General features: G+C 46.2%; 1 protein-coding gene across 2 annotated transcripts in view; it reads right to left on the reverse strand.

Annotated features, from left to right (window-relative positions):
• The window catches only part of B4galt5 (beta-1,4-galactosyltransferase 5), a 60,864-nt gene that overhangs the window by 15,521 nt on the left and 31,094 nt on the right, over positions 1 to 14,249 (reverse strand). For both annotated transcript variants that reach the window (XM_036185243.1, XM_036185244.1), the window contains exon 2: positions 4,256 to 4,390. In XM_036185243.1, the coding sequence (XP_036041136.1) occupies positions 4,256 to 4,390 (135 nt within the window). The remainder of the gene's footprint in view (positions 1 to 4,255; positions 4,391 to 14,249) is intronic.

Consider the following 14,249-nt stretch of genomic DNA (forward strand, 5'->3'; position numbering starts at 1 on the left):
TAAATTGTTACTCTCCTCATATATTTCTGTATAAGAGTTCTTGTTTCTGTATTAAAGTAACTTCAGTACAAACTTAGTATTTTTTTTTTCCCAGAGCTAAGAACTGAACCCAGCGCTCTATCACTGAGCTAAATCCCCAACGCCAAAACTTAGTATAAGGTTAAACTAAAGTTCTAAGTTTATAAGGACAACTAACTTATAAACTGTTAAAATAAGTTTACTTTAATTATATAAACTATTAAAGATAATTTTTAAAAAAATACTTTAAAAAAGATGTGGTGAAGCTAGGCAGTGGTGGCGCACACCTTTAACCCCAGCACTTGGGAGGCAGAGGCAGAAGGAACCCTGTTGAGTTCGAGTCCAGCAAGTTCCAGGACAGCCAGGGCTACACAGAGAAACCGTGTCTGGAAAAGCAACAACAGCAGAGGAAAGTACATGATTCTGAAACCTAATGTATCTGATGGTTTCTGTTTCTCTCACTTCGTTCACAGTGGCTGAGCTAGACAACTTCCCATTTACAGCTCTCCACTGCCTTCTAGACTATGGTGCTGAAGGTGGCTGGTGCCATTCAAACTCCTAGGCTTTGTGGGTGGCCAGTAACTTCTTTCTGGAAGTAGAGGAGCTTGCTGTTTGTTCAGGAATTGCAAATGGTTTTGCCTTGCTGGGAATCTACTTCCAACCCTGTGTTGGCTGTTCAGTGGGCCTTTCCAGCCTGTAAGCTCACTATTCTCTGGTCCTGGGACACTCAGGGGAGGGTCACCTGGTGACACGTCCCCCCTTTACTGTCTGCTTTCCCTTGTTTCCGGATCTATCTCAGTAGTAGTGTTGCTAGGCACTGGAGTGGGAAGTCAGGCAGCTGTTAGGGTGTGGACACCAAGTCACACGGCAGGCTGCTCTGGCTGAGCACTGTGGCTCAGAGCCCCACTGTCATTACCTTCAGGTCCTTCACTGGGTCTGGTCAGATTCCCCAGATAAATCTGTCCTAGTCCTCTGCCATCACAGTAGTCATGAATTAAGCACCCTGGCACAGAGAACAGAAGTACACACACCCACACCAAGAGAACTGCTTTACACGTGTGAGGTTCTAAGGGCTCCAGCTCCTTGTCAGGCTGGGGACCAGGCTCTGGGCATCAGGCTGCATAGCCGCTTTTGGCCTTCCTGTGTAGTGTAGCTGTTCTATGACCTTGAAGCACCACCCCGAAAGATGCATCAGGTGACTAACTGCTCCACCTGCCTATGACCTTGAAGTACACATCCCTGGGGTGTGGCCTCACGAACCCTTAAGACCTGGGATGCACAGAGGCAGTTATCTCTCTCGCTCTCTGTTTTGGATGCTGAGACGGACCAGGCAGAAGAACAGCGTGGACATAGCTCGGCTTTCCAGGACCCTACAGTAAATCTCTCTCGCTGTAGTGAGTTTTTATCCCCTAATAAATTCCTTCCCTGTAAGCAGACTCCGTGGATTTCTCGTTATATTTCTGAATCTTGGTGTGTCCCCCCACCCCCCATTACTCCTTTTTGATTTTTTGAGACAAGAGTCTCAAGTATACCAGGCTGGTCCTCAAACTTACTATGTGACCAAGGATGACTTTGAACTTCTGATCCCCAGCTCACCTTTATTCTGATTCCAAAATGTTTGGAACATTGACCATTACAGCTCTGAGGAACTCTGGGGACAATGGGCAGTGAGGATCCCCTGTTGTAGTATTACCAGTTACTGGTTGGCTTCCATGGTCTATGAGGTCCCTGTCCTTCATCTTTGCTTCCCAGCTGAATTTCCTCCCACTGTGGTTTTCTTATACAATAAGAAGGTTTTGTACCATTAAACACACAAAATACACACCATACACACACCACCACCACCACACACACACATATACCACACAAATATGCATGCACATACCATTACATACCACACACACAACTACCACACACACCAACACACACATACACACACACATACACACACACACACACATACACACCACCACCACACACACACATATACCACACAAATATGCATGCACATACCATTACATACCACACACACAACTACCACACACACCAACACACACATACACACACACATACACACACACACACACATACACACACACACACACACACAACACACACACACACACACACACACACACACACACACACACACACTTTCCCACCATTTGAGTTGGATCTAAGAGTGTGTAAGCAGATGCCCCTTTTCCCAGGTACTGTTACCACCACACAGGACAAAGGTTGTGACATCATTCCCCCATAAGGTTCAACAGAAGCACCATGCAGAGAACCCCCTCCAGGAAAGGGCCAGCGGGGCTGTGGCGGCTGCCCCACAGTTTTGCACAGACTGTCTCTTCTCCCAGCCCTTTAGAGTCGCACAGTGTGACAAACACTAGAGCTGGCTCTCGTCCACTCTGGAGCTGGAGACTTTTCAACTCGGGCTGGTTTTCGTTGTTGCTGTTTTTTTCTTAAAGGACACCGAGAGGGTGTCTAAGAGCCAAATGGCTACCACATCCAGGCTTTTATCCGGGGATGGCTTGAAGAGCGCTGGTCTTGTCTTGGGAGGGGCGGGTAGGAAACAGAATGCTGTCCCTTGTTTGGAGAGTTTTTAAATGGCATGATTATGCTTTTTTAAAAGCTTTTTAAATTTTAGACTTATTTTATGTGTATAAGTGCTTTGCCTGCATGTGTGTCTGTGCACTACTTATGTGCCTGGTGTCGGCAGAAGTCGGTTGAAAACTGGAGTTACAGGTGGTGGTGCACTGCCATGGGGGTGCTACGAACTGAATTCAGGTTCTACAAGAGCAGCCAGTGGTTTTACCCACTGGGCCAGCTCACCAGCACATCCAGCGGAGATTATATCTTTGCATACCAATCTTTACACTCAACAGGAGAGCAGCATTTCTCCCCTGGAGCTGGGAATGGACTCAGGGCTTTGTACACACGAGACAAGCATTCTCCATTTATTCATCCATAGATCCGCCCTGATTTTATTTATTTGTTTGTTTGTTTATTTATTTAGTTTGACAAGGTCTCATTGTATAGCCTATGCTTCTAAGTGTTAGAATTTTAGGTTAGTACTTCAATAATAGGTATTATTTTAAATGATTCTGAGAGCTATATTATTTCTCTTTAAGAAAAAAAATGAGGGGCTAGAGAGAGATAGCTTAGTGGTGAAGTTAAGAGCACTGGGTGCTCTTCCAGGAGGGTCAGGTTCAATTCCCAGCACCCTCATGGCAGCTCACAACTGTCTATAACTCCAGTTCCAGGAGATCTGACACCTTCACACCAATGTACATAAAATAAAGTTAAATACATTTTAAAAAGAAAAGGGGGAAAAATGAAGCAGGAGAGATGGCTCAGCAGTTAAGAGTGCTTGATGCTCTTGCAGAAGACCCAGGTTCACTTCCCAGCACCCCTACTGGCTGGCTCACACCCACTTGTAACTTCAGCTTAAAGGGACCCAACACTTTTCTGGCCTTTTTGGGCACCTACAAACATGTACTCAAGTACTCTCTCTCTCTGTCTCTCTCTCTCTCTCACACACACACACACACACACACACACACACACACACACACACACACTTAAATAAATCTTGAAAAAAGGTAAGGAATTGAGATTAGTGAGATGGTTTAGTAGGTAAATGCAGTTGCCACTAAGCCTGATGATCTGAGTTCAACTCCTAGGACCCACTTGGTGGAAGAATTAACGCCTGCACTGTAAATGTGCGGCTGCAGTTCCTTGTAGCTGTCTCCAGGTGGACCCTTGGGCTAGCAGCACTGGCGTCACCTGTGAATTTGTTACATTTACAGGCTCAGCCCTGGCTGTCCTAGTTCAAGTGCCTGGGGGCAGATGCAGGAAACTTCCAAACTCACTCCATGGTATATTCATGTTCCAACACAAATAAATTAAAAAAGAAATTAAAGCAGGGTGTAATGGTGCACACCTTTAATCCCAGCACTTGAGAAGCAGAGGCAGGTGGATCTCTGAGTTTGAGGCCAGCTACGGCTACATAGGGAGACACTGTCTCAAAAACAAAACAAAAAGCCATTTTCTGAACGATGAACTTGAATTCAGAATGAAACTGTAGCCTTCTTGTTACCCTAACATCCCCTGAGCAGGAGTGACGACTCCCGCCCAGCCCTTCTTTCAACACTCTCTTTTGGAGATAATTACTCAGCCTCCCTGCCTCTCCTGGGAGCAGACATTCCATAGGGCCCTCTTCCCTAGAGCTTACCTGAATCGTTCAGGCTGCTGTTCCTCTTGGCATAGGCGCTGCGGACTACCTGCTCATACACCTGGGCACCGATGGTCCTCACATTGTCCCGAAGCAGGATGCCTTGAGCCTGCACCATGAAGAGGTAGGTATTCACTGTGGAAAAGAGGGCGAAGGAGAGCTGAGTAAGAAGCAGGGACAAAGTATGCATCACACAACTTGGGGGCTTTTGCTCCTTTAAAACTTTCTTCGGCTCTAAAGGCTTCCACAGTCTTTCCTCTAGCACACTGACAATCAGAAAGACCTTCACAGACCAATGGTAACACTTGGCAAAGAGCTCTGCTCTTAACACATCCACTTTACACTTGATATCACTAAGAATGAAGCAACAGGCCACTCTGTTCCCCAGGCACTGAAAGCTCTGTGTCCCAACACCTTCGTATGATGATGGACTAAGATGCTCCCCCCAGCCTGCCAACACCCAAGGCACAGCTGAGTGCTCTTCAGGTAATGTGAGTAAACCAGAATGTACTGGTGAGCAAGCGAGGTAGTGGATGGGCTAGCCACGGTCTCCTTGAGCTGGTGTGGCTGCTCCAAGAGGGAGTCATACCCCAGAGGTCATAATACCCTCTTTTCTAGCCAGTCTCTCCGTGCCTTACTCCCTTCCTTTCACAGGGAAAGGATTGCCTTACAAGGGTGGCTTATTTACAAGCCATCCCTGCTACAGTCTGAGGTGGAATCTTCAATGTATGGCTGGCTTCCAACATGGCCTCAGGCTGTAGTACAGGGCTTACTGTCTTGGAACTCCTCTGTGCTCAGCACACATAGCCTTGGGCTGCAATTCTGGCTCAACAAGCTGTATCTTGGTGACAGGCACTGTTATTATCACCGGGTCCCATACATAATGGGCAGTAACAACTGCAGGACTAATGCCAATTCACTCCACTCCAGCCTAGAGTCTGATGCTACACTGGAGTGGGGACAAATCGGCTGGACAGCTCAATGTGGAGACCGGTCCATATTAAGAATACCTTCAGAATGGAGTCCATGGTAGCCCAACAGAGCTCTGTGCTGGAAGACACATGCAGTCACCCCACCCTCCAAGAACAGAACAGATGTAGGGCTTGTTCTCCAGAACTTCAGAATCTTTTTTTTTTTTTTTTAAAGTTTTAGTTTTTCAAGACTGGGTCTCTCCTCTGTGTGGCCCTGGCTGTCCTGGACTCGCTCTGTGGACTGGCCTCCTGGGCTGGCCTCGAATTTACTTGCCTCTGCCTCCCAAGTGCTAGGATTAAAGGTGAGCGCCACCAGCACCGGCTTGAACTTCAGAATCTTTAGATGTAGCCTCTGAGAAGGTTTCTATTTCCAACCTGCAGTGCAGTGCACTCACAGCAGGAGGGAGCCACAGTTCATCTATTAAAAATGAGATTTTCAACTTCTTCTCAGAGCTCTTGCTTGCTTCTGTGGCACTGTTCTGTGTTCCCATAACTTGGTCCTCCTTCATTTCCACAGCTGTCAGAAATCACCTTGAACACAAGCCGCTCTTTCAGTGGGTGCTGGTGGAATATGGTATTCGTGTGTGAAGGCTAGAGGGCAAATTTGGGTGTTAGCCTTAGGAATATCATCAGCCTCCATTGAAACAGGCCTTCTTTGTGGCCTGAAGCTTACCAGCTAAGCGAGACTGGCTGGCCAGAGAGTACCAGGGACTTCAAGTCTCCACTGCCCAGATGCTGGGATCACAGCACAAGGTACAGGCCTGGCATTTTCCCGTGGGTGCTATGGATGGAACTCAGGCCCTTTGGAAGTACTTTACCAACTGAGCCATCTCTGTCCCAGACCAAAGTTTGTGGAAGCATTCAGAGTACTAGGGTACTGCAGACAAATACCCCACATCCGTGTGCTGAAAGGTAATGCTAGCAGAGAGGCTCCACTGGCACAGCTATGCCACTCTTCCTTGTTCAACTGTCCCCCAAAGAGAGTTCAGAAAGCCTGTTTCCTGCATCTGCCCCCAGGCACTTGAACTAGGACAGCCAGGGCTGAGCCTGTAAATGTAACAAATTCACAGGTGACACCAGTGCTGCTAGCCCAAGGGTCCACCTGGAGACAGCTATAAGGAACTGCAGGCGCACATTTACAGTGCGGGTGTTAATTCTTTCTCTCTCTCCATCTCCCTAAAGAACCAAAAAGGAGAGGAATCCTACAACACTGCAGTGACCTCTGAGCACCTTCAGCAGTCATCAGTGAAGCAGGATGAAAAGTAACCTGTGGAGCCCAGAGGTCAGCATCATGTGTTCATCTACCATATCTCTCCACCTTATTTTTAAAGACCGGGTCTCTCACTGAACCTGGTGCTCATCAATTGTGGAGGCTGTCCCGCCAGTGAGCTGTGGGGAATTGATCCCTGTCTCTGCTTGCTCAGTGCTGGGATTGCAGGTGCACACCGACCACACCCAGTCTTTGTTTTGTTTTTTCAAAACAGGGTTTCTCTGTGTAGCCCTGGCTGTCCTAGAACTCATAGATCTACCTACTTCTGCCTCGCTCTGGGATTAAGAGTGTGTGCCGCCATAGCTATCGTCACACCCAGCCTTTATGTGGGTGCTGAACTCGGGTCCTCATGCTTACACACAGAGTACTTTACCCAGTGAGACACCTCCCCAGCACTGCTTTGGTTCTTTTGAGACAGGGTCTCCCTATAAAATCCAAGCTGACCATAATCTGGCTGTGTAATTCAGGCTGGCCTTGAACTCACAACCCTCCTGTCCTCAGCCCAAGTGCTGGGATTATAGGTGTGTGCCACCTTCCTCAGCTACAACTATTTATTTTTCTCTTACAGCTAAGTTTTTAGCATCCTGTTCCATTGTGCTGTCACAAAGGAGCCATGTGCTTAAATAAAACAGGTACTAGGATGGAGCTAGACTAGACCATCAGTGTTCTTCTTTGCACATAACTGCCAGATGGATTTTATTTTAAGATTTATTTATTTATTATGTATACAGCATGTATGACCAGAAGAGAGCACCAGACCTTATTACAGACGGTTGTGAACCACCATGTGGTTGCTGGGAATTGAACTCAGGACCTCTGGAAGAGCAGCCAGTGCTCTTAACCTCTGAGCCATCTCTCCAGCCCCCAGATGGATCTTTCTAGACTTAGCCACACACATCTCCTGCTTTGCTGGGGTTGCTACTAATACACAGATTTTGACATACAATCCCAAGAAATCTTCAGACCTGGGTCAACACAGAGTTCTGGAGGAGCTTTTCCTTTCTACCCCAGTTGTCTCTGGTAACCTGATAAAAACACCCTGACAAAAAACAACCCAAGGCAGAAGGATTTTGCTCGGCTTACAATTCCAGCTTGTAGTCCATCACTTTGAGGAAGTCGAAATGTGAAGCATCTAGAACAGAGATGTAACAGTGTGCACACTTGTTAGCACTCAGCTTGCTTTTGACTCTGCTGCAGTTCAGGGTCCACTTTTAAGCTTGGCTTTGGGGTCAAGATGACTCATTGGATGAAGAATCTTGCCTGGATTCAGGTGGTAGGAGATGTGATTCTTGAAAACTGTCACACCCCATAAGCAAATAATTTTTTTACAGGGTTTCTCTGTGTAGCCCTGGCTGTCCTAGAACTTTCTCTGTAGACCAGGCTGGCCTGGAACTCAGAGATCCACTTGCCTCTGCCTCCCAAGTGCTGGGATTAAAGGCATGCACCATCACCACCCCGCAATAGATAAGTTCTAATAAAAATTTAAATTGACTTGCAATGTGTTTTATTAATAGTTTGTGAATACTGTCTCCTGAATAAGTCTTATCATTTTACTAAGAAAGTCACACAGGGGTTTGGAGAGATGAGTCAGCAGTTAAGAGCACTGGCTGCTCTTCTAAAGGTCCTGAGTTCAATTTCCAGCAGCTACATTGTGGCTCACAACCATCTATAATGGGATCCGATGCCCTCTTCTGATGTAAAGGAGTACATGCAGATAGAGCACTCACAGACATAAAACAAATTTTTAAAATCTTAATTTAAAAAAAAAAAGCAAAGAAATTTATACAGACATACACCACTAAAGCCTTTCTGTTTAACACAGGAACATGCTCAACCCTGAGAAACATGAAAGACCAGGAGGCAAATGTTGCCAAACAAAGGGAGTCAGAACCATCCAACAAACATCGTCCAGAGACAATGACTTCCAAGAATACAGAGAATCAATCAGTCTGCAAGACATTGCCATCTGCAAATACAGTCTCCTTTGGACCGGGTCCAAACTGTCCCCAGTGATGTGCAACACTATTTCTTATTCCACTTTCCCCCACACCCCCACTTCCATGTGTGTCCCTCCTACAGTGTCTCAGCCTCCACCCTGGGTGTGCTACAGACAGACAGCTGCTCACAGGGATAGCACTGGTACTCACTCACAGAGAGGCCCAGGTGCAGCTGCTCATCTGCTCCCCAAAAACTGTCAACTTGAACCCCCTTCAGAGGGCTTCACAACAGATAGCTCAAGGCCTCTGCTATTCTCCAAACCAGCACCTGGCCCTGACAGGTCACCAGCAATATCAACAGGTTCTCTATAGAACTGGCTGCAGAAAATTCTGCTTGAGGATATTTCTAGTAATAAACCTACTATCACTTGGGTAGAGTCACTGGATATCTGCTGAATGTTGGTAAACAGCAACCACAGCATGTTATTATTAACTCTTACTAAGCTTGCTGGAGGCAGAATACCCTTACTCTTATTGTTAAGTGCCCTTCTGCTCCATGCACAAGTGACCAACAGTGGCCGTGTCCCTCCCACCCCTCAATTACATGTGCAAGTGACCAAGGGTCACAGAGATGAACTGCACATAGGAACTTTCGAACATCCCTAGAAACTACTAAACTTAGCCCCACATGACACATGAGCTAGTGTGTGAGCAGGCACAGGACTTCCAGTCTAAACGTTTACTCACTCTGAACTGCATCTTTATAAGGTAGATGCCATCCTGACCCTTTTCCCATGTGAGTGTCAACACTCTTTGTTTCAAATTGCCTCCGGGGCACTGGCCCACGGTCATGTGGTTAGTGAAGTCAAAAAAATCCCTTAAGTACAAAGCCAGGTGTTCTGGAACTCTGTAATGAGCCTTACTTTGACAAGCAGTACTTTCCAGAACCATGGTCCTGATCAACACTGATCGAACTGCAGTGAAAAGTCAATTTTAGCTTGACATCCAACTGAGAAGTGCTCCATGGTGTCAGTAAGTGCCTCTGCAGACTTTAGACTTAACTTCACACAGCCCCTGGGTGAGGGGTGAGGGAAGCTATGACAATATAGAACAGGCACCAGCTCAGAAATGCTACCACAACGTGCCCTCTGCTAACGTGACACTTAGCACAAATCAGCCTTGCTGATAACACTGTAATTATTACCCAGCCCCATGTCTAGATTGAGGAATCTCTTATAACAATGACACAGATAAAATACATAAGCTTCTCCTTGCAGACATGGCTTCCCCAGAGCACTTCCAGGCACAGAGCTGGAATCTCCTCTCTCCTCCTGGATTCTAATCAACCTGCAGTTTTCTCTTGAACATACACTAGCAAAACTAAGAGACAGACAAACCCCTCACAAAACTACCAGATTGGAAGTAGAATACTGTGATATAATGAGCCCACAAGGAAAAAAAGGGAGTTTAAATGTCTTATGTAGACCTGCGCACTTGTTAGTGAGCCTAGAAAGCTAGTGTCTAGGAAGCAGAGCACAGCAGAGTAGGGAGCTGTGGAAGGAGCATAATCACAGGGGCTTCTGTGCCATGCTCAGGCTGTAAGCAACACTTTGAAAGTCAAGATGTTGATGAAAGGGTCCAGGACTACACTTTGAGAGAGCCAGCTAATGGGAAATACTCAAAACAAGTGAACCCCCCACCCACACACCAAGGTTCCAAAGCCAGGCCTGGAGACTTGTTCCTGTAAAGCTTTGCTTGGAAGACTGAGGCAGGAAGAGGCCAGCCTGGCCTACACAGTGAGTTTTGGGCCACCCTTGGCAATAAAGTAAGATTCTGTCTCTAAATAAAGTACATTAACTATAGTAGCACAGGCCTGCAATGCCTGCATGTGGGAGGCAGAAGCAGGAAGAACGGTCCCCAGTTCAAGGCCAGCCTGGTCTGCACAGCAGTAAGACTCTGTCTTGGTCTGTGAGTTGGGGAAATGGGTAAAAGCCAAATCTGACAACTTGAATTTGATCTCCAAGACCTATACTTCAGAAGGCACCAGAGGTAAAGTCTCTGCTACAGGGGTGAACAAGGAGATTCAAAGCACATGTGTCAGAAGAACAGTGTGACTCCCGTGTGCTGGAATACCTGTGAAGCTGCATGGCTCCTATGACTGACATCTGCTAAGCTCATGAATAGCTGAATCCCGCCCTAACCACCAGAGATTGCAGAGTCCCAGCATTCATGAAGGTTCTCAGTGAAGAATGACCCATTGATTCTGCATCTGCATGGCTTCCTATGGAGTCAGTGTACTTCCTGCATCCTCCTGCACAGTGTGTATTCTAATGCCTGTGTGTGTATGACCCCTGAGGTCACTGACATGCAGGTTGTTGCCTGAGTCACAGAGCAGGAACAGAGGTCTGTCTAAGTCATCTGACCCTGTGAAGTCAGATTTCACAACAGATTTCTTCCTTTGATGTGATCTTTTACTGTCAGGTCACATGCACAACAGATTCCCAGTATTTTCAGTGCCAGGCACCAACACAACATGCCAGGAGGCATCCTGAGCACCTTCAGAGATTTATAAAATTTAAAAAATTTGATGCGAAATAAGTCACCAATTTAATGCATTTCAAATCTACTCACTGCACACGCTGGGAAACAGTCAAGAGAGAGGTTATGGCACACATGGCACACAGCGACACACCAATTTTCTTTTTTAAAAAAGGAAAAAAATGCTAGAAAGATGGCTCAGCAGTTAGGAATGCTTACTGAGCAGGGCTGGAGAGATGGCTCAGCAGTTAAGAGCACTAACTGCTCTTCCGAAGGACTAGGGTTCAATTCCCAGCACCCACATGGTAGCTCACAACTGTCTGTAACTCCAAGATCTGATACCCTCACACAGACACACATACAGGCAAAACACCAAAGCACATAAAAATAAAAATAAATTATTTTAAAAATGCTTACTGAACAATCATGAGAACCAGAATTCAGATCCCAGCACCCATGTAATGAACCTGGCATTCCAGCTCCAAGGTAGAGGGGCAGAGACAGGGATTTCTGGGGCCTTCTGACTTCGAGTCTAACTGAGGAAACTCGAGCCCTAGGTCCCTGGAAAAAAACTTGCTTCAAAGGCATAGGGAGAAAGTGATAGACAGGGATACTTGGTGCCATCTGACACACATGCACACATGTCTGCATATACATGTGCACATGCATTCAATCCTAGCACTCAGGAGGCAGGGGCAGGAAGATCTACAGAGTGAGTTCCAGGACAGCCAGGGTATGTAGTGAGACCCTGTCTCGTAGGGGAGGGGTTGTTCTCAAACGCACACAAACACTTACACACAAATAAATCTTTTAAAAAATTATTTTCTCTAAAATGCAGGAAGAATTTTTTTTGACTGCAAAATTTGCATGTATACATTGTCACATCCTTTTAAATGCTTTGAAGCAGCAGAAACTGCTTAAGGAAACTGGAAGTAGAATCACACAGGACAAAGGGCAAAGGTTTCACTTCAGGCTAACTCTGGGAAGAAACTGCCGTGCTCTCAAGGGCTGTCCCAACCTGGTACAAAAGCCATTCAGTCCACCACAGGTTGTTTCCAGTAAACTTATTTCCAAGTATTTTTTTACAGTGGTAAAATCAACAGTCATGCAGTGTCTCAAAAATAGTCCTACAAACCTGCCAGTCTTTTTAAAGTCTGGATTACTAAATGACACACGATTAGATATGAGCACATATCTAAACAAAGCTCGCTGGGCAGCTCATGACAGGCAGGTAAGCACAGCTTCCACTCTCACTGTCTGTTTATGAGAATGGAGTTCTTTATGTATTTATATAAGCAGGAATATAAATTCTAATTGCAACTAAGAATTTTTAATTCTGAATAGCATGACACTGACCAACCCTTACAAGTGCCAACACCGGGCACATGTCCCACAGAGAGCTCAGCAAAGATGTCCAAATCTTATACCGTATGCCCAAAGGGAACCCTGGGCCAGAAGAAACCACACATAAGCCTTCAAACACTGTCAACATCACACATATGTTGGCCAGCACCCCGTGCACTGGACTGGGTGATGTGGAAGAAAGATACTGTGAGAGGTATAGCTACCTGCAAGGCTCTCTGTCTGTCTGGTCCCTTGTCACAGTCTCCCTCTCTCCAATTGCAGCCTTGGTCTGTCCTGTGGTATCAGGTTGCTTGCTGCTGCTGGCACCTACTCATGAGTTCTTACCTTTCCTGATGCCCCTCTATCCCACGACTGGAACTGCTGTCTCCTATCTCCAGTCTTTCCAGTCGACACACCTACCCTGGCCATGCCTGCTTCATGAAGAAGCACCTCACCCTTGAATGAGCTGCAGGCTGGCACACTGCTATGGCTTCTTGTGGTTACCGTCCTTGAATGACCTCTGCTTCACAAAGGCCAACAAGGGACAACACATTCTCAAACTTTCCTTGTCTTGAAGCTGAGAAGAGCTTCCCAGAACCAGAACTATCTATAGAAACTAAGAACAAAGGCTCCAGCATTCCTCTCCTGAGAATTGCATTTATACCACACAAATGGCAGCCATGACAGGAGTAAGAATCTTCCTCTGGCTTCATGTGGTGGCTTGAGCATACCTATAACCTTGGTACTTGGGATGTACAGATAGGAGGACCAGAAAGTCAAGGCTATATACCAATCTGAGGCTAGCCTGGACTACATGAGACCCTGTTTCAAAAGACAACAAAACAAAACTTTATTTTCTTTTCTTTGTTCAATAAACCATTTCCCCAACCCTATGGAAAAGCTGTTGTATAATAAAGGGGTACTGTGTCAAACTTTACTAATCTTCTGCTCTCTTGCATATAGTCCAGATCAAATATCTTCTTTTTCTTAGGTGATACATCTCACTGCAACCCAGGCTGGCCTTGATCTTGCATCCTTTTGCCTCTGTCTCCCACCAAGGCTCCAAACATCATCTTCGATGCAACCTCTTCACTAACCCTCTTTGGAAAGGCCATCTCTCTTGTGTCTAGTGAGGATGACACTGTAACTGAATTACTGTTAGCCTGGAAGATCCTAGCAGATTAATGGGGGTTGTTATCCATTCTTTGCAAATTTCCGTTTCTAAGAAGGCATCATCCAGTTCATATTAACACCTGCCTTGCCAAACATTTGAGGTAAGAACCAAGCTTTCATCAAAATAGTCAGAGATCCAGAGAACTAGAAACTGCCCAGCCTGAGGCATACTCAGTAAGTAAAGCAAGGCTTTCCAGAGCAGCCTGAGGGCAGAGGCCTCCCGCCAGTCTAGACAGCAGGCTGCAGCTATGGCCTGCCGGTAGCCCCCGACAGCAGTGCATGCAGAAGATGAGGCCACAGAAGACAGACAGAGGCTGCAGAAGATTGCTCGCACTCTTCTCTCCTCAGCTGTGCTGTTCTTCTTTACTTGACCCAGAATGTTCAGCCATTAACTTCCCCCTCTGGCCTTGTGATGTATGAGTAGTAAAGCCAGTTAGTTCTGATGAACCAAGTCCACAGAAGCAGGGGAGCCAACTACTCTATGACAGAAGAATGGCTAACAAAGCTCAGAGTAGCTGGGTACAGTGGCGCACGCTTTTAATCCCAGCACTCAGAGGCAGAGCCAGGTGGATCTCTGTGAGTTCAAGGCCAGCCTGGGCTGCATAGTAAGACCATGTGTCAAAACAAAGTTGCAGAAATTTGATTTTAGATATATCTAAATTGCCAACTAAGCCTAAGTCAAATATATTAAAACTAAGAATCCTGTAAACCTGTAAATGAATCAAGGATCATAACTCAAGAATAGAGACCCCAGTTGACTG

This window comes from Onychomys torridus, chromosome 4 (genome assembly GCF_903995425.1).
Source record: "Onychomys torridus chromosome 4, mOncTor1.1, whole genome shotgun sequence".
Classification (NCBI taxonomy): domain Eukaryota; kingdom Metazoa; phylum Chordata; class Mammalia; order Rodentia; family Cricetidae; genus Onychomys; species Onychomys torridus.